This window comes from Eleutherodactylus coqui, chromosome 5 (genome assembly GCF_035609145.1).
Source record: "Eleutherodactylus coqui strain aEleCoq1 chromosome 5, aEleCoq1.hap1, whole genome shotgun sequence".
Taxonomy (NCBI): Eukaryota; Metazoa; Chordata; class Amphibia; order Anura; family Eleutherodactylidae; genus Eleutherodactylus; species Eleutherodactylus coqui.
This window is the reverse complement of record NC_089841.1, coordinates 72,132,571-72,154,211: the sequence shown is the minus strand read 5'-3', so window position 1 is coordinate 72,154,211 and position 21,641 is coordinate 72,132,571. Positions and strand designations below refer to the sequence as shown.

The 21,641-nt window shown below is 40.4% G+C and overlaps 1 protein-coding gene across 1 annotated transcript in view; it reads right to left on the bottom strand.

Annotated features, from left to right (window-relative positions):
* Window positions 1–2,037: 2,037 nt before the first annotated feature.
* LOC136627528 (C-C motif chemokine 21b-like) overlaps window positions 2,038–21,641 on the bottom strand; it is a 75,094-nt gene continuing 55,490 nt past the window's right edge. Inside the window, exons 2-4 of the mRNA XM_066602715.1 lie at window positions 17,554–17,674; window positions 12,924–13,074; window positions 2,038–8,457 (exon numbers count right to left, since the gene is read on the bottom strand). Of these exons, the coding sequence (XP_066458812.1) occupies window positions 12,930–13,074; window positions 17,554–17,674 (266 nt within the window). The 3' untranslated portion in view covers window positions 2,038–8,457; window positions 12,924–12,929. The remainder of the gene's footprint in view (window positions 8,458–12,923; window positions 13,075–17,553; window positions 17,675–21,641) is intronic.

Below are 21,641 nucleotides of genomic sequence, written 5' to 3'. Positions count from 1 at the left end.
ACCCCTTCACTCCATCCAGGGGCACATCTGCCATGAGGCAAGTTGGGTCACTGAATGGAGGCAGCACCACCTTGTGAGAAGTGGGGTTTGGTGTATGGTGGTGAAGTTTGGGGTATTTTCCTAGAATAAACATAAAAAAAATCAAAGCAAAAACAACATAATTGGCACTGTCACATCTGTAAAAGTCTGAACTAGTAAAATATTGCATTATATGTACTGCTTAGTAAATGTCATAAAAATGCACAATTAATAGCTCTAAAAAGTTATCAAGAAGTCACATGTTCCCAAAAATGATACTAATAAAAGCTACAGCTCGCACTGCAAAAACTGAGCCCTCACACACCTGCATCCATGGAAAAATAAAAAAAGTTATAGCAATTTTTAAAAAGTTTTTACAAGTAGTAAAACAGAAAAACTATATAAAATTGGTACCACTGTAACTGTACCGACGCACAGAATAAAGTGAGCATGTGCACTGTGCATGGAAACCAAACCCAAAAATCAATGGCACAATTGTGGTTTTTTATATCTCAATCTTAATAAACCTTTTAAAAAGTTATACAATATATGTTATGTTATATTAAATGGTACCAGTGAAAAACACAACTGGCCCTGAAAGAAACAAGTTACGGTTCTTGAAAGGCAGGAATCTGTCATTCCTGAAAACTACATGAAACTAAAAAAACAAAAACTAAAAAATGTCAGGTCTTCAAGGGGTTAAGGAAGCATGTTTGATTATTTTTTTTAAGATAGCCACACAGTCTTACTGATAAGGTCCCTCAGCCTGTAGCTCTTAGCTGTAATGTGCCCTCCTCCCCCTGCGGCTCCCTACCATCAGCTACAGGGGGCCTAGTACTAATTAGGGCCACAGAGGAGGACATAGTGTATTATTAATTAGGGCTACAAAGGGGATGACTATTAATAATTGGGGCCACAAAGTGGTTAGTGTTACTAAGAGAGGATTCTATTACCAAGTTGGGCACAGAAGGGGTCTTATTACTAATTTGGGGCCATATAAGGTTTTATTAACAAGTTGAAGGCACAAAGGGTGTAACTATTAAAAAGTGGGGCTGCAGTTGCTACATTATTACTATGAGGGGCACCGAGAAGTTCATTAGGGCTTTGTGAGCAGGCTGGGGAGAGTTTGCAGAGGCAAGTCATGGTTAGAAGAAATCTCAAAGACAGATCCAGGGCCAGAATGAAGAAAATCAAATATGAACGACTCCAGAGATGACATCACTGGAGGTAACTGCACTGTAATCACTATCACTGTGCAAAGCGAATATCTGAGTACATTATATGGTGACTGTATTATTTAGAGGTACACTTAAACTGAGCCACTATATCTTAGCCTGCTGCATTCTAAAGGTTTTCTTATAGAATATATATGATTATTTGGGGGGCCGAGAATCAAATTCACAGGCGACAGATTTGCTGCAGATCTTCCAAAGTGGAAAAATATGCAGCAAATTTGCACCAAAATCAGTGTTAAAATGCACACCATTTGGTGCAGATTCCCATGAGGTTTTTGGTATGGATCCATAGCAGATTTGACCCCATCAATTGAAGAGATGAAATCTGGTGCAGATCCACACCATAATACAACCAAAAGGTTATTGTTGTGATTATTTAATGTTTTACTAGTGAATATTCTACATGTGGCGGGGTTCATTGTTTGTGTGATGGGGCCAAGTTGTGTGAACAGCCCCAGGCCAACGGTCCTCTTTATCTGCCACTGCCCCATATATACATGTTCTAAATGTAGAAGTGAATAGAAGATAGGGAATGCGCCACAAGGTCCGTTTCTCACTTCTTTACACATCAATCTCCAATCCCTTGTGATTAGGGAGAGCTTCAAGATAAGCAAAGGGTATCTCTTGTATAGAGAACCCCCAAAAAGAAAAACAATAAACTGTTAACAAAAAAAGCCCCTGCGCTACCGGAAATGGTAATGAGTTGCAACTCATTACCATTTCCGGTAGCGCAGGGGCTTTTTTTGTTAACAGTTAATTGTTTTTCTAAATGTAGAAGGTAACCTCTAGCCGCGACTTATCTTTCAAGAACAAAGGATTCAGCAGTTGAAATCCAACTGCCCAATTGTACACCCCCAACATCTTCCCATCATGGGAAAGTTAGGAGGCATCATAGACATTAAGGGGAAATTTATCAAAACAGGTGTTTCCTACACCTGTCTTCATATAAAATGCACTGGAGGGGAAATGCGCCTAAATTAATTAAGAGGCACATGCCTCGTCATTAAGCATGTCTGGCCATCCCGTGAAACTTACTGTGCATGTGACTCTGAGGGTGCGGGCAGACGAGCGCATAAACGGCGCGTTTTTGCGACCAAACGTATATACGTGACCATCTGAGGCAATGGTTTCGAATGTATTCGTTCACATGGGCGATTTTACGGCGCGTAAAAACGGCAATTCGAAAAAAAACGGAACATATGCGACCGAAATACGCGCCAACGCATATTCGATTGCCGAAAAGACCGTTTGCAAAGTAGGAAAAAACGAAAATACGCTTTCTAGCTCTGGTCGTGATCGGTGAAAAACGATCGCTCGGGCGATTATACGTTGCGCTCGTGCGAACGTAAATACGCCTACGCTCATCTGCCCGCACCCTGAAACAGATGGATGGCTACTGCATCTATGCTAACAAAGGTGCATTGGAAGCAAAAGGCTTCAATTTGCATGGCTGTATTGGAATTGTCCCACCAATTGACAAACAGTTGCCTTCTCCGATGAGTTTCACTTTCTGTTTCTTCGAACAGGCGGAGGTTGACATGTCTGGTGAGAAACATCAGAGAACAAACACCCTGCAGCCATTACTGGAAGAACGCACCACCTATAATGTGAAACCATAAATTACAGGAAGCTGTGACTTAATTAAACACACTACACCAAACCATGAATCATAGCATAAACAATCACTATAAAGTACAACATACCAATCTTTATTAGAAAACCACATTTAAACCATCACAATAGAATATCGCCATGTAAAAACTGCGGCATATATCAACAGGTATTATATGCTGTCATAAAGTAATGATAATTGTAAGAGCAACAATAAGGGAAAAGAGTTACAGAATATCAAAGTCCTTGACAATGCGCAGGGCGAAACGCGTGTCGTGGGCACCAGAATTCAGGTTTGCTACTGGTCATTTTGTTACCGTATTTATATGGATATATTTTACTGACTTTTTTGTTTTTTTTTTGTTTTTTTTGCACTTGTATCCTGCAGTTTTAGGCATATACTCTCATATGAAGGGATAGTATATTACTTTTTTCCTTCACTCTTGTTGCCATTATTGTACATCATATTAATATAGGCTTGGCTTTGGTCCGGTCTTTACATGCCTACATTCCATCTAGATGTTTTTAATGTGGTTTTCTAGTAAAGATTCGTATGTTTTACTTTATAGTGACTGTTTCTACTGTGATTGCTAGAAGAACACAGGATGGTGGTAGCAGCAGCGTTCTGGTCTGGGGAATTTTTGGGTGGCGTTTTCTGGGCCACAAAACTTTGCACCAGTTTCTGGAGTAAATTATATTAAATTCACCAGGCTGCAGGTGGCCATGCCCTCTCCTGCTTAACCCAGCCCCTTTTTCAAAAAAGTTGCTGAGAACAATAATGTTGTCTTCTTGACTTTGGTGCAAAAAGATGGATATTTAAGTACAATAGAAAATTTAATGTGACGGACAACAAACTTTTTACTCATCAGTTCTTAATTCCGAGACAAGACAATAAAGGAATAGATAGTAAATAGAGGTGCATTGAATTTAAAGGTGTTGTCCACCTCTGACAACCTTTTTTGTTAGAAGATTTCGATATGATAAGCTGATCACCCCGCTCTCTTTTACTGGTGATGAAGCTAACAGTAAGTGTTCAATTTCCCTGCAGCTCCACCACAGGGGAAATTAGGAATTACATGCACAGCTTTTTGAAATAACTTGGTTGTCCATGTAATACACTGATATGCGGGGTCCTTCGGAATGAGTGACGTTCTTTGAAGCTAGTCTCCAATCTGACTAGTAGATGAGGGTTCTGACTACTAATCAGAGGACCCTCCTCATAATGTATGGATTTCAGTGAAGAAAATTGTAAATTATATATTGCATAAACAGAAGTAACAAATCCACACTACACATCACTGTCTGCGATATAAGTAAGTATTTCATATTGTCTATAATTTCACATATGACAGGGATTCTTCAAGCTGTAAGAATGAGAAAGTGTTTAACCAGCTCACCAACACCAGGCAATTCTTCACTGTGCACAGAACACAGTAGAAAGTGTCACTTCGAGTCTGGTTATTAAAGGGGTCTTCCAGTTACCGGAAAACCCCACTTCAATAGGACTGCATGTATTAAAGTAATACATTGAACTTTATATTTATCCCTCTGCTGCTGCTGGTATCCACGCTGCAGTCCCGCTGTGGTCCCGGTGTTTCTTGTAAGAGATGATGTCACCGGAAATCAAGTGAGTGCTGTAGCTAATCAGAGGTGCAGCATCACGTTCCAAAACTCCTGGCATTGTGGCGCTCAGGATGTGAATGCCGATGCCAGGGGAATGAGCAAAGATGCTGCAGCCTTTTATTGGCTGCATCAGTCACCTGATTTCCTGTGATATCATCTGCTATAACATATGCTGGGACCACAGCAGGGCTGAAGCACTGGATCCCGGAGAGGTAAGTATAGGTCAGCTTATTATTTTAATACAGGCAGCCCTATTGAAGTGGGGTTGTCTGGTAACAGGACAACCCCTTTGATGACTATAGTAGAAGTTGTAATCAGTATTCTCAACATATCATATAAACTAGACTACAATATATGCATTTTAAAGTTCGTACAGGTGAAATTATAGAACACTTACGCATTTCACTGTAAGTCTAGTTTGGCAGGGCTAAGCTATGAATTAAGACCATGTGTTCCTGGTCTGAAACGCGTAAGCAATCTGTCATATTTCCTGTACTAATTTTAGGAGGCACATAATTAAGCTTTTATGAAGATGTTACGAGTGCTGGATAGGACCTCCTCTACGGTCATCCTTCAAGCTGTGTTATATTCTTAGAAGTGAGTGTAAGCTATAGCAGGAAGCACACATAATAGACAGACTCTCTGAGGGAGAATAACTAAATGTCACTGAAAATGTATAACTTGTAACGTAATACCCCGGTTAACAGCATTGCATTGCTTTGGAGCTTGCGATACTCCCGCAATTTTATTACGAACCGCCATACAGCCTGAAGCTAAGTAGTAAACAAACACCTCCTCTTGTGGTATAAGCTGGTATAGCATCCTTTAAGGCTCAAATAGATGTTAGCAGTGCAACTAGAAAGGGGATATTTTAGTGACAGTGAAATAAAAGTTTTAAATGGCCACTCCAGTGAATTCTTCATTCATTGATTATGTAGCAATCCCCCCAGGTATATATGGACGGTCAAGTCACATTATTATGGACACTTCCTATTTTCGACTTTGGCAGCGCATAGCCCATTAAGTAAGTGACATGTTGTGGGCTGGATTGGTGAGTATTAGAGATAAATACTCATCCAAGCAAATGTGGGGGGCGGTGGGGGGAAACGGGGAGGAGCAGGGGGAGAGTGAGAGAGATCTCTCTTTCCCTCTCTCCCCCCCTCATTTGCTCGGACGAGTATTCAGTTACTCAAGAAGAGCGATGCTCGCTCGAGTATCTGCCTTAACCGAGCATGCTCGCTCATCTCTAGTGAGTATATAAGGTGTGTGATAGGCTGTCTGCTCAGAAATCACTTGTTGTCATGGGTAAAAGGGGCGATTTATCAGAGTTGCAAGAAGGGATGATTATTGTCTTCTGGGCCAAGGTTGGCAGTATTTCTTAAACAGCGCAGTTTGTAAACTCTTTGCGTGTTACTGTGGTGAAAGTGCATTGTGAATGGACAAATGGTAGCAACATGGAAACTGCGGAGCACCAGGTGCCATTGATGTGAGAGGTGAGCATCGGCTGCGAAGATGCGGGAGAGCCAATTGATATGCTACAGTGGAGCAGCTCCCCATAAAAAATGAACCAGGGGGCTACCAGACGTGTCTAAAACAGTTCGGTAAAACTTACTGTGCATGTGACTCTGAAACAGATGGATGGCTACTGCATCTATGCTAACAAAGGTGCATCGGAAGCAAAAGGCTTCAATGTGCATGGCTGTATTGGAATTGTCCCACCACCTATTGACAAACAGTTGCCTTCTCCGATGAGTTTCACTTTCTGTTTCTTCGAACAGGCGGAGGTTGACATGTCTGGTGAGAAACATCAGAGAACAAACACCCTGCAGCCATTACTGGAAGAACGCACCACCTATAAAGTAGACCATAAATTACAGGAAGCTGTGACTTAATTAAACACACTACACCAAACCATGAATCCTAGCATAAACAATCACTATAAAGTACAACATACCAATCTTTATTAGAAAACCACATTTAAACCATCACAATAGAATATCGCCATGTAAAAACCTGACCAAAGGCAAGCATATATTAAGTAATGTACACTAATAGCTAGCTGCGTCATATATCAACAGGTATTATATGTGGTCATAAAATAGTGATAATTGTAAAAGCAACAATAAGGGAAAAGTGTTACATAATATCCATTCCCTTTTTCAAAAGATCAAAGTCCTTGACAATGCGCAGGGCGAAACGCGTGTTGTGGGCACCAGAATTCAGGTTTGCTACTGGTCATTTTGTTACCGTATTTATATGGATATTTAATATATTTTACTGACTTTTGTTTTTTTTGCGCTTGTATCCTGCAGTTTTAGGCATATACTCTCATATGAAGGGATAGTATATTACTTTTTTCCTTCACTCTTGTTGCCATTATGGTACATCATATTAATATAGGCTTGGCTTTGGTCCGGTCTTTACATGCCTGCATTCTATATAGATATTTTTAATGTGGTTTTCTAATAAAGATTGGTATGTTTTACTTTATAGTGACTGTCTCTGCTGTGATTGCCAGAAGAACACAGGATGGTGGTGGCATCGTTCTGGTCTGGGGAATTTTTCGGTGGCATTCTCTAGGCCGCTCATCCATATGGTAGGCACCCTGAACCAATTTGTTTATGAATCCATCCTTGTTGATCACATACACCCATACATGCGTTTTGTCTTCCCCGGGGTAGATGGGATCTTCCAGCAAGACAATGAGACATGTCACATGGCTAGAAAGGTTCAGCAATGGTTGAAAGAGCACAACCAAGACTTCCCTGGCCCCTAATTCTCCCGACTTGAGCCAAATTGAGCATCTGTGGGACCACTTTGATCATCGTGTTCGCTCTATGGATCCTCCCCCATGCAGCCTCCAGCAATTGTGGGATGTACTACAGTCAAAACGGCTCCAGCTACCTGAGACCACCTACCAGCCCCTTACTTAGTCACCCCCAGCAAGTCTAGCTGCTGACCGTATGGCGATTGCTCTGAATATTGGCTAGTGGTCATAATATTGTGACTTGACTCTATAAGTGAGCTTGTTTTACCTTGGTTATTATTTCCTTTCTATCTGAAACTTTCACTTCAAATAGTCATGTGATCTCAGTTCTCACCAGCTTAGATCTACTTGGGGTTATGTATTCCATTTCTAGGCAAATTCTCAGTTTGTGTGATGCTGTTACATAAACCTAGCACAGAAACTGCCAGACGGTAGATACAGAATCTCTTGTCACAGTTGCTGATGATTAGAGGCCCTTATCACACAGGTATAACAGAGGAGATCACAGCTCATCCTCCTGACTTTATCCTGACTTTAACTGGTCTGCGGCTTATTTGGGTGACTATAGAAGGCATGATAATTAAACTCTCCCCCAGCAAGTAGAAAGGTATAGCCTGTAGCTAATATTGTACTGATGCATTATGGGATTGATTGAAAGTGAAAGAAGATCTTCACTGTCCAGATAAGAATCAGGGGGATGCACTGCGTAGAAGTAACTGAAATATAGAGAGGAGACCTCTAGAGTGTGATAGCATGAGATGGAAAAATGTGTTTTTGCTGGAGTGGCCCTTTAATAAATCTGGAATAAACTTCTCAGTGACTGCAGGATTCATATAGGGTTAGTATATAGCGTATACATTTAACAGCTCTAATATATAAAATATAAATTTGTACACAGTCATCACATTGTGTATATAGCTGGAGGCTGACCCCCGTTTCTTCCATGTTGAGTCTATGTTGAATCACAGCAGTTAATTGTACAGATATTAATGTTCTCTATATAATATGCTCTACACATCACTATGAATAACAGGAAAGAAGATGGAGGGGGGAATATTCCTTAAAGTCTCCTTATCTCTATGATACAGCATTTAAGAACTTTCATATAAGAACACGGATAATACAGTATGAGGAATGTGAACGCAAATTCCATCTGCTGTTTCCCATCTTGACTGTGATAAACACAAAAGGAGGCGTACGTATCTAAAAGGAAAGGAAACAAAAGTCCACCAGTCACTGATACAGTAATGTGCTGAGCGCAAATAACCTTCTACTAATGAGATCAAGAGAGAAATGTACACAAAACAAGCAGAATGTAATGAAGACACTGAGCAGATAACTGAAGCATCACAGACCTTGGCGACATTATAGCTGTCACATCGTTGTACATAAGAGACAGTACCATAGGAGCTATGTTTTTATACAAAGGAAGCAGTATTATAGTAGTTATATTCTTGTACATAGAGACAGTATTATAGTAGTTCTATTCTTGTACATAGGGGGCAGTATTATAGTAGTTATATTCTTGTACATAGTAGGCAGTATTATAGTAGTTATATTCTTGTACATAGGGGGCAGTATTATAGTAGTTATATTCTTGTACATAGTAGGCAGTATTATAGTAGTTATATTCTTGTACATAGGGGGCAGTATTATAGCAGTTATATTCTTGTACATAGTAGGCAGTATTATAGTAGTTATATTCTTGTACATAGTAGGCAGTATTATAGTAGTTATATTCTTGTACATAGGAGGCAGTATTATAGTAGTTATATTCTTGTACATAGGGGGGCAGTAATATAGCAGTTATATTCTTGTACGTAGGGGGCAGTATTATAGTAGTTATATTCTTGTACATAGGGGGCAGTATTATAGTAGTTATATTCTTGTATGTAGGGGGCAGTATTATAGTAGTTATATTCTTGTACATAGGGGGCAGTATTATAGTAGTTATATTCTTGTACATAGGGGGCAGTATTATAGTAGTTATATTCTTGTACATAGAGACAGTATTACAGTAGTTCTATTCTTGTACATAGGGGGCAGTATTATAGTAGTTCTATTCTTGTACATAGGGGCAGTATTATAGTAGTTCTATTCTTGTACATACGGGCAGTATTATAGTAGTTCTATTCTTGTACATACGGGCAGTATTATAGTAGTTATATTCTTGTACATAGGAGGCAGTATTATAGTAGTTATATTCTTGTACATAGTAGGCAGTATTATAGTAGTTATATTGTACATAGGGGATCAGTATTATAGTAGTTATATTCTTGTACATAGGAGCAGTATTATAGTAGTTATATTCTTGTACATAGGGGACAGTATTATAGTAGTTATTCTTTTACATAAGGGGCAGTATTATAGTAGTTATATTCTTGTACATAGGAGCACTATTATAGTAGTTATATTCCTGTACATAGGGGGAAGTATTATAGTAGTTCTATTCTTGTACATAGGAGGCAGTATTATAGTAGTTATATTCTTGTACATAGGAGCAGTATTCTAGTAGTTATATTCTTGTACATAGGAGGCAGTATTATAGTAGTTATATTCTTGTACATAGAGGGCAGTATTATAGTAGTTATATTCTTGTACATAGGAGGCAGTATTATAGTAGTTATATTCTTGTACATAGGAGCAGTATTCTAGTAGTTATATTCTTGTACATAGGGGGCAGTATTATAGTAGTTATATTCTTGTACATAGGAGCAGTATTATAGTAGTTATATTCCTGTACATAGGAGGCAGTATTATAGTAGTTATATTCTTGTACATAGGAGCAGTATTATTGTAGTTATATTCTTGTACATAGGGGACAGTATTATAGTAGTTATATTCTTGTACATAGGGGGCTGTATTATAGTAGTTATATTCTTGTACATAGGGGCAGTATTATAGTAGTTATATTCTTGTACATAGGAGGCAGTATTATAGTAGTTATATTCTTGTACATAGGAGGTAGTATTATAGTAGGTATATTCTTGTACATAGGGGACAGTATGATAGTAGGTATATTCTTGTACATAGGGGGGCAGTAATATAGCAGTTATATTCTTGTACGTAATAAGCAGTATAATAGTAGTTATATTCTTGTACATAGTAGGCAGTATTATAGTAGTTATATTCCTGAACATAGGAGCAGTATTATGGTACTGATATTCTTGTACGTAGGAGGTAGTATTATAGTAGTTATATTCTTGTACATAGGGGTCGGTATTATAGCAGTTATATTCTTCTACATAGGAGCTGTATTATAGTAGTTATATTCTTGTACATAGGGGGCACTATTATAGTAGTTATATTCTTGTACATAGGAGCAGTATTATAGTAGTTACATTCTTGTACATGGGAGGCACTATTATAGTAGTTATATTCTTGTACATAGGAGCAGTATTATAGTAGTTATATTCTTGTACATAGAGGGCAGTATTATAGTAGTTCTATTCTTGTACATAGGGGGCAGTATTATAGTAGTTATATTCTTGTACATAGGGGACAGTATTATAGTAGTTATATTCTTGTACATAGGAGCACTATTATAGTAGTTATATTCCTATACATAGGGGGAAGTATTATAATAGTTCTGTTCTTGTACATAGGATGCAGTATTATAGTAGTTATATTCTTGTACATAGGAGGCAGTATTATAGTAGTTATATTCTTGTACATAGGAGCAGTATTATAGTAGTTATATTCTTGTACATAGTGGGCAGTATTTTACTAGTTCTATTCTTGTACTTAGGGGACAGTATTATAGTAGTTCTATTCTTGTACTTAGGGGACAGTATTATAGTAGTTCTATTCTTGTACATAGGGAGCAGTATTATAGTAGTTATATTCTTGTACATAGGGGACAGTATTATAGCAGTTATATTCTTGTACATAGGAGGAACTATTATAGTAGTTATATTCTTGTACATGGGGGGGGCATACTTTTAAAGTGATAGTCTTGTATATACAGTAGGAGGCAGTATTAAATGTGTTATATTTTTGTACATAGCGGACAGTATTATATTGGTTATACACTCGTACATATGGGTTTTCCTTACTTTACTCATAACAGTGGTCTTATGGGACTTAGAGAGTAAAATACGCCAATACATAAGAAAAAGTGGTGCATAAAGTTACGCACAGAAACACATACACCTATGTAAAACCACCTTTAGTTAAAGGTTTGACATTCACTTTATAGGTGGACTTACATGGTATTATATTTCCAAAAACGCAGGTGGCAGTGCATTTGCAAGTGAACAACGCGCTTATGCACCCATTAATGCTCATATTACTGTACTCTTTGTGCTAGCTGGGCATCCCACATGGGCGACGGACACAGATGCACCCTGATTTTAAAGACTTTTTAGCCTAGTTAGTTCCAGATGTGCCCTTAGTCCCGCAAAATTGGGCAGCGTATTTTACAATTGTGCGGGTATTGAATGCGCATTTACGTACCCCCTATGGACCTCAATGGTGCCTTTGGTGCACAAATGAGCACTAAAATAGAGCCTGCTGTGTTTTATTTCGTCCGTGCGGAATAAGCACGCAAAAACGAAACATGAGAGTGAACCCATTTAAATCATTGGGTTCTATTCATTTCATATTAAGCCCGCAATTTTTGTGTCCGTGCGAGTTTGGCCTAAGGCTTTGTTCATGTGATGTAATTTCACCACAGATTTGGGTTGCGCGCACAGATCTGCAGCTAAATCACTGCTATTCTAGCATTCTGTAAATGCTATAGAAATCATTATCTTGCTGTTTGCAATGCAGAAGAAAACAATTAACCACTGACATGGTTTACTGTCAGAATTCATGCGGAAACCATGAAAAGCATCTGTATGGGGGTGGACCCAGTGAGGCTTAAATACAGTGCAAATCTGCATAAAAATCTACGCCAGAACTCCGACATGGATGTGACACTCCAAAGACCTTGTGAACGAGGCCTGGGGGTGTTTACTTTGGGTATAAATGCTGTGTACTTTTCATGGTGAATTTCTGTAAGGAAAGGAAGTAGAATAAACATACGCTGCAGATGTTAAATCCACAGAATGTGAATTATTTGCTGCAGATTTCACTGTGGACTTCAAGCTTTGTAATTGAAGGGATGAAGTCAGCACTCAAATGCAGGACAAAGTTTATGGATTCTCCGCTGCGGATTTATGCGACCTGTGTGACTGTACCCCAAGGCATGAAAACCAGGAGTCCTGTCATGGCAGCATCAGATGGCCATATGTGCAATTGAGCATGCTTCAGCACAATGTATTTGCGTGGTGAGCGAGGTTGATGATCTAGATTTGCACACATATTGACGCATAGTACTGCACTTTCCGGGCACACAGGGCCTGTTCAAATGTGCGCATTCAACCCCACACTGATTTAAAAGGACATTTAGCCTAATGAGGTCCAGATATGCCCTCCCCTACATGGCACTGCGCAGCGTATTGCGCATCTGTGCATATTGAGTGTGCATGTGCGCACCTCTCATAAAATTCTATGGAACCCTTGGTGCGCAACTGTGCAGGCAGATAGAGCAGGTCCTATTTTTTCCGTGCATAAAATATGGAAATGAGAAGAAACCCATTGAATTTCATGGGTTCTATTCTCTGCGTATTGTGCTGGCATCTGAAGGACCACTTAGTGTATACTATTCTCCCTCTGAGGTTTTGTACCTTGGCTCATTCCTGCTGAGTTTTTACAGATTTCTTTCCTTTCTTCTCAGTTTCTTTTTTAATTTTGTCCAGCTTTTTGATCCATTTTTTAACCCATGAGATGCCAGGCGTGGCACATAGTTTCCTTACAGGATTGGTATTTGTCACAAACCTGTGGAGAAGTGAAGAAACCACATCATTGTATTGTGATTACTAACTATCGAGTAGCAAGATTAGCAAGATATCAAGATTCTTTTATATACACACACACACATATATACACATATAGATATATACACACACACACACACACACACACATATAGATATACACACACACACACACACACACACACATAGATATACACACACACACACACATAGATATATACACACACACACACACACATATAGATATACACACACACACACACACACACACATATATATATATATCAGAATATACACACACACATCAGAAGGGCAGCATATATCGGCTGGGACGTGAAAACCCATCCGATATACGCACGTGTGAATAAGCCCTTTAACTGCTATAATAGTGAGAAAATTAAGTTGCAAACTATGAAATTGGGAGGGAGACTGCATTAGTTGATGGCCCACTTCATATTTGAAAAACTTAGCTGAATTCAATATGCTGAATTTTAACATGGCCGCAGAAAATGTCACCTCCACGAAAAATGTAGCCTCTCTCCCAAAACTTTCATACAATGGAAGTCAATTTTATAATTATTACACCAGTTTAAAGGGTATGTCCACATTTTTGCCTCCCCCTGTGTATGTATGTATGTGATTTTTATATATATATATATATATATATATATATATATATATATATATATATATATATATATATATATATATATATATATATATATATATATATATATATATATATATATATAAAATCACATACATACATACACAGGGGGAGGCATATATATATATATATATGCGTATATCGGATGGGTTTTCACGTCCCAGCCGATATATGCTGCCCTTCTGATGCATTGGTTTACAATGCATCAGTGCACAGGGGGAATATCCCCGCAGCATAAAAGCGTGTGGCCGGGTGCCGCTACGTCGGCGGCGGCAGCTGCATTGACTCTCATGGGAGCCAATGACAGCTGCAGGAGAAGGGAGCTGGGAGGGAGTTTAGCAGCGTGACTGCTAAACTCCATATCTCTTCTCTTCTCCTTTTCACCGCTTGCCACTGTTTGCAATAGGAGGGTTGGGGCGGGGGCGGAGCTAAGCCCCACCCCGTCCTGCCCCTTCCATTGCAAGCAGCAGCTAGAGGTGGAGAGGGCAGGAGCTCAGTACACTAGGTCCCACCCAGTCCTGCCTCCTCACCCTGCAGAAAGCCGGTGAGGGGGAGGGAAGGGGAAGACAGCCCGACAGTGTATATGCCTCCCCGTGCATCACATGGTAGTGTATATTGGCCAGGCGTTTTCACGGCCGGCTGATATACGCTCGTGTGAATAAGCAAAAATGGTGTGCCCAGAATTTTGCCTCACCCTGTATATGTATATATGTGTGTGTGTGTGTGTAATATATATATATATATATATATATATATATATATATATATACACATATACATAAATCATGCTGAAATTGGCTGCCTAGAAATCTGGACATTGTTATTTGGCAGTTTGGATATTTATGTATGTATGTGTGTGTGTATACATATATATATACACACACATATGTACATACATACATCTGCCAAATAACAATGCCATAATGCCCTTTATGTATGTACATACATTATATATTTGTATATATATATATATATATATATATATCACACACATATATCACACATATATATATGCATATGTACATACATAAATATCCAAACTGCCAAATAACAATGCCCTAATGAACTGCAGTGACCAATGATGTCCAGATTTCCAGACAACCAATTTTAGAATGACTCATTTAGCACAGTTTAGTCATTTGAAAGCAGCTGACAAATTCCCCCAAAATTTCAAAAATTCTAGAAAGGTAAATTTCCAGCTAAATCTACCCCTTCTTAAGAATAGGCCATGTTCTATGAATATAATATAGATGGAAGGAACCATAGCAGTACTAAAATAAGTGGGCTGAGGTGCTGGTGGTGGCTTGTCAGCAAATATTAGATTGGAGGCCCTGTTTGAGGGTTTGCTTTGTGACCTGGACAAAGATGGAGAAGGATCTACAGAGCATGCAGTTTTAAGGGGTCACGCAGTAACCCCACAGTTTTGATGGTGTTACATTTGTGTAGGGCACAACTATGATGCCCTCCACAGATGTCACTAAAACATCAACTAAGACATAATTATGTCTGCAGTGGACTAACATGCATTACATCACAAAATCAAGAGAAATAAGACAGAAGGGAGAATACTCTCCCTAACCAACTACGGCTTGTCGGACCCTGCCTAAAATCTGGGAACATTGTCCTGATAGGGACGGCCCCACATCTTGTATATAGGGGATCTAGCCTGTCCCTAGATAGAAGATAGGGAAGGGAATTTAGCAGATGGTGATGCTAAAAGGGTTAGGAAAATGCACATATTAGATAGGAGTCCATTGCCACACCAACATCACAGACAGGACAGGGTATAGACGTCCAACCGCATTCGGAGAGAAGGGAGTATAAAGGATATTGTTCAGGCATCTGACAACCCATTCAAATGGAGGAGATTCAGGACAATGTTTAGGCATCCAGTAACCCATTTGGACAAAGGGTGTTCAATGGCGGTTCACCAATTGACAAAAGAAATAGACAGGACTTAACTCTGGCACCCAAAGACCATTGGGCAAAGGAAACAGACAGGATTAGACTCAGGTATCCAACCACTATCAAACAGGTGGCACAAACAGGACAAGACTTAGACCAAACATACATAACACCAAAAAAAGGTCCACATAGCATGCATACAGATGAATAACCAGCATGCATATAAGGGTGGGATCGGAATAAACCTGCATAATTGCTGATTGGGATAGGGAAAGCACTTCACCAATCAGTCCACAAACCAAGGTAGGTATTAAAGCAGAGAAGAGAAAAAGAGAACATAAAATATTAAGGATTAAGGGATTCTTGACAGACAATGCGCAAGGGAATTCTGTGTAGTAAAAGGAAACACAGAGGGATCCCAGGTAGTTGTCTATCAAGGATACTTGTGCAGTAACAGTTTCCGCCTGAGCTCACCGAGTTCATGCACCTCTCTAACATCTCCAGTCCTTCAGACATCCCACCTGACCTCTGCAGCCAATGGGAAGTAGTATGCAATTCTCCAAAAAGAAATACACAAAATGCAGCAATGTATGATGGCCAAAAGAGGTCGCACTTATACCGCCCAAGGAAATATCAACTGAGCCTCTTACATCTCAGTGTACTAGTCCGGCAGCACCTTTTCATTGTCATCTTCTTCTTCACCTCTTCTCATATCCAGCCCACTAGTATACCAGCTATATTATCTCTTTCCCGGGATGCGCTGCCTGCCCTTACTTTTTTTTTCTCCTCTAATGTAGAGAATAGTGAGACTGCTGCCAGGAAGGATTGATGCCAGCTGGGTTTCTCTATCATGTCCCCTGGCATGGTATTGCATCACAGTCCTGGCCGCACCTAGAGGAAGTCTGGAAAGTTCATTTACGGGAAATCACCTTCAGAGCTTAAATCGAAAGGTGAAGTTGGGCTTTTCTAGGACTCTTGTGTTTGCCGCCTGTATGTTTTGGGCTTCTGCTCCTACCTTCAAATAACCGGAGGCTGTTTGATTGGACATTCAACAATGTGAGTTACCAGGTAATAAAACTTGCTTGGAGCATCAGCCATGTGTTCCTATGTTCAACGGGTACCCTGCAAGAGACCGCTATCCACAAGGTGCAAGCAGTGTGACCAGGCTCATTAATTTGTTTGGCACCTGCAATGTGGTGCCTGAGGCCTTGGCTGATCCCTCAGAAAAGGAGTCTGCCATGTTCCCTTCACTGCCCCTGCAATTGTCCTTATGGCAGACACCTAGTAGGTGGAATCCAGAGCTGCATGCTTTCCTAGGCCATCCAGTTATAGCACCGTCTTGTACATTATATTGTGGATGCTGTGGCTGGTGAAAAAGGGCATGTGACAGGCAGTGCAGGAACCAGAAAGGGGTCTGAGTCCAGTGGAATGAACACTGCTAGTGTGAACAAACATGTTATATTTGGCATGCAGGTTAGTTTCTCTGTCAGGCCCTCCGACTCGGCCACTAGTTCAGGGTTCCGGACAAGTTTTTTAACAATAAATACCACCATTGTCCAGCATGTCGGATTGGCTCTTCACTTCCTGCCACCGACCACTTTCCCTAATAATGTTAAAGGGCTCTGATAGGAAACATTATCAGAACCAAGGCAAAAGGGGCCAAGAAACCGCCCTAGTTACACCTGCCCCATCCCGGGTAGAGAGCCCTACTCCAGCGCCACAAGTAGCTGGTGACACTTAAGGTGCCATCATTCCACCCACCGCAGGGCCCCTATTGCCATTCTTGATGGACTCTGGGGAATCCACCATATTGGGGGCTGCTACCTCAGTAGGGTACCCCTCAACATAGCATTTATCTAAAACAGGATGCACATGTACCTGAGTACCTAAGTACATAGGAGTGACTTACAACACGGCTTCTATAGCGCATCCTTTATTCTTTGGCTGAATCTCATATCCGGCAATGACAAAAAATGGGATTTTTTTGGCACTTGTCTGTAGACAGCAGTCCTGCGCTGGTAGTCCGGCACCTGGAATGCACCAAATAGGAAAACAATCACGGAATTGTTACTTGTAATAATGACGTTATAGTATTCTAGATTAGGGGAGCGATATGAAGGCATTTTTTTTCCTGTTCCAACGCATCATCTGAAAGGTTCAATGATTGGTCTAGAATGATCATATGAATGACCAGTAACAATATTTCCAACAAACAGTTGTGTAGCCTTGAGGCCAGATTCACACGAGCGTATGCGTATTTGCGTGTGCATGAGTGTAGTGTTGTTGCGGATTGAACAATGCTATTTTGCGTATGCATCAGTGTATTTGCTGTATTTTTTAGGCCCACAAGTCATGTTATTTTGCGCGCGGCAAACAAAGACGCATCGATTGAAATGGCTAATTAATCTAATAAATTCCATATATATTCTTTTTCCAGTGGAATTATGCAGCATATTACGTATCTCCTTGCATATTAAATGCTCATTTGCGCGCCCCAATTGACTTCTATGGGAAACTTTGATGTGCAAATGCACAGAAAAGTAGAGCATGCTCAGTTTTAATTTGTGCAAACGAACTGCGCTCAAAAAAATACAGAAATGTGAGCAAACCCATTGAAATCAATGGGTTCTATTCTCTGCGTATTGTGTCCAGAAATTTTGCATGCAAATACTTTGTGTGAATCTGGCCTTGGGCCACACTCACACTAGTGCAAATATCGAACGACTTCTTATAGTTGCAAAACACACAAATCTCATGTGACTTTGAACTCTATAGCCCATCTTAGCAAATTTCCGCCGTTGATTTCAATGTTTCTATTCAAATGAAGGATTTTTCTCTCCCAGGTCAGGAGGGGTGTGATCTCTCCTTAAGTAGAGCACCCAAAAAGTGTGTGGAGACACCTCAGGTGTGAGTGTGTCGAGGGATGGCATCGTCTCTCCCCAAGGAGAGCAGCCAGATGGCGTGTGATACCTGAAAAGTGACTAAGGAGACTTATACAGCCATGCATGCTTCTCTGGATAATTTATACAAAAAGGAAGATGGAACAATACCTCTGCAGCGCCACCTATTGGATGGCAGCATTCCTTCAAATCAATGTACGACTATTTAACAAGCCTGTAAAACAATGATTGGGAATAGGAAACCAAGCCAGAATCCATGAATAGACAGCCATTTTGGGGTGCTTGCCCCTCATCAGTGTGCAGTAGGTTTCTGGCTTGCCTGGTGAGAGGCTTGTAATGTGGGTCAAGAGGGGTGTCGTGTCTCCTTAAGGAGAGCACCCAAAAAGTGTGTGGAGGCACCTAGGGGTGAGTGAGTTGGGGGATGGCATCATCTCTCCCTATAGAGAGAATCAAGAAGGGGTGTGACACCTGAAAAGTGAGTGAGGAGACTTATGATGTGATGTGATGCTGCAAGATATATAAATTGGTGCACGTCCTATTTTTGGGTGATTCTTCGCAAGGAAGCAACGAAGCATCGCATTCATGTCCAAAATTGCAAATTTAAGGCCTCGGTCAGACGGGCGTTTTTTGCCGCGATTTGCGGAACACATGACGGATGCGCATCCGCAAATCGCGTGACCGGGGCTGATAAATCGCCTGAAAAATCTGCAGCTAGCAGCATTTTCGGTGAATAGGCCCCGATCAAAGGAGCGCTGTCCAACCCATTGCAATTCAATGGAGCCGGCAATACAACCGGCTCCATTGAAAGCAATGGGCTGGCGGTGAGCGCGGGATCAATTTTCGGGAAGGGCTTAAAAATATAAGCCCTTCCCTAAAAATCATCCAAAAATGTGTAAAAATAAAAAATATATATATACTCACCTTGTCCCTGCAGCCGGAGTTCAGCCGCGGCCGGCCGGCAGTTCTCCTGAACTGCTCTGTGTAGTATTCAGCAGGCGGGGATTTAAAATCCCCGCCTGCTGAATGGGCTGCCTCTGATTGGTCACAGCCCTCACCAATCAGAGGCAGCTCTCACTTATCCATTCATGAATTCATGAATGGGTGAGTGAGTGCTGCCTCTGATGGGCTCAGCGCAAGGACCAATCAGGGGCAGCTCTTATTGAATGACAGCTGAAGGTGAGTATATATTTTTTTTTTATTTTTACACATTATTGGATGATTTTCAGGGAAGGGCTTATATTTTTAAGCCCTTCCCAAAAATTCATCCCGCGCTCGCCCGCAGCCCATTGCTTTCAATGGAGCCGGCTGTATTGCCGGCTCCATTGAATTCAATGGGCGAACATCATTCTTCTCTGCCACAGCTGTTACAGCTGTGGCAGAGGAGAATGATCTTTATAGTATATGTTCTCAATGGGGTCGGCGCTGCTGCCGCCGGCCCCATTGAGCGCATATATAGAACACAAGGAATCGCAGAACGCAGATAGGCACGATCTGCGATTCCTTGCGTCCTATAATTTATCGGACATCCGCATAAAAAGCGGCCATGTGTCCAATCCCATTGCGAAGCAATGGTTCTATATATGCGCAGATCGCATGCGCAAATCGCGGGAAAAAACGCCCGTGTGACCGAGGCCTAAGAGTGTGATATCTTGGACCAATATACTCGCCCGTGTGAATCCAGCCTCAGATGGTAAGCGGCCCGTGTTCTGGCTTTACTCACACAACAGAATTTTTTATCAGTATTTGTAAGCCAAAACCAGGAGTGGGTCCCAAATACGGAAGAGGGGCAAATCTACCCATCATACTTTCAGGGCGTCTTCAGACAAGCGTGTTTCTCCCCTCCCCACCCCACCCCCTATGCAGCTGTGATAATCACAGCGACATAATGGAACAAAACGAAACCACTGATATCAATGGATTTTAGTGGTTTCGTTTTCACCGTTAATTGTACAGGCGGGAAAATATACGAGCCGTGAACACTACGTGCAGGAAAGATCGGGCAGCACCTATCTCCCCGGGATTTTTTTTCAAACTCCTGTGCTCTGTGCCAAGTGTAGGTGCCCCTACGGACATCTGAATACGCCCTCATCCTGTAGGTTCCATTCCAAATTTTAGATTACAAATAATGATGAAAACATCTGATGAAACACTAATGTGTGAATAAGACCTTAGGCTGCATTCACAGGGGCAATGGAATTCCAAGATGGAAAGAACTTGCATGGAAAATTAAATCATTCATTGGAATGGGTTAATTCATATGAGCGATGTTTCTCTCGGATAAATGGTCTGGGGTTGGAAAAATTGCTTATTTTCTTTTTTTTTGCGAATCTGGTCCATGGCTTTCTATGGGAGTGTGAAAAACTATGTCACAAGTATTATCTGTTTTTAAAGCATCTTACTTGCAATTTTGTTTAATGTACGTGAAAACAGATGTAAATCTGATGGAAACTGCGTTTTTATCTAAAAAAAAAATATCACATGCATGAAAATTGCAGTGAAATTGCATGTAAAATGGTCAGTTCTTCATAGACCTACATCCCAACCACCAGTGTAAATACACCTTTCTGCAGGGGGGAGGATGTGAGTTCAGAGGTAGTATTTGGATACGAAATAATAGGACACTACTTACATAAAGGTATAAGAGATACGTCTGTGTGTGTATATGTGTATAGATAGACAGACAGATATGAGATACATAGATGTAGATAGATAGATATGAGTAGATAGATAGATAGTAAATTTTATAGTGTTTTGTGTTACATTGTTGTGTTTTCTGGACACCTATGCATTTTCCATAATGGGTTTCCAGCAATAGAAATCGTCATATTGCCAAATTATACACCTGCTAATTATATGCTAACATTTACAATAAATTCTAGAGGTGTCATTAAAATGTTAGGTATCTCAAAAGGCAGGTGATACACTGTAATGTACAATAACTATCCCAAACAACAAATAATGCAATATATGTTAATAAAATACAATACATAATATAAATAATAAGTAATGCAATTCTAAAAAGTTTCATTAAACTTTATATATTTCAAACACTAGTACCTCTCGCTTAGCTAGCACAATTACACTATGTGAAATCAAA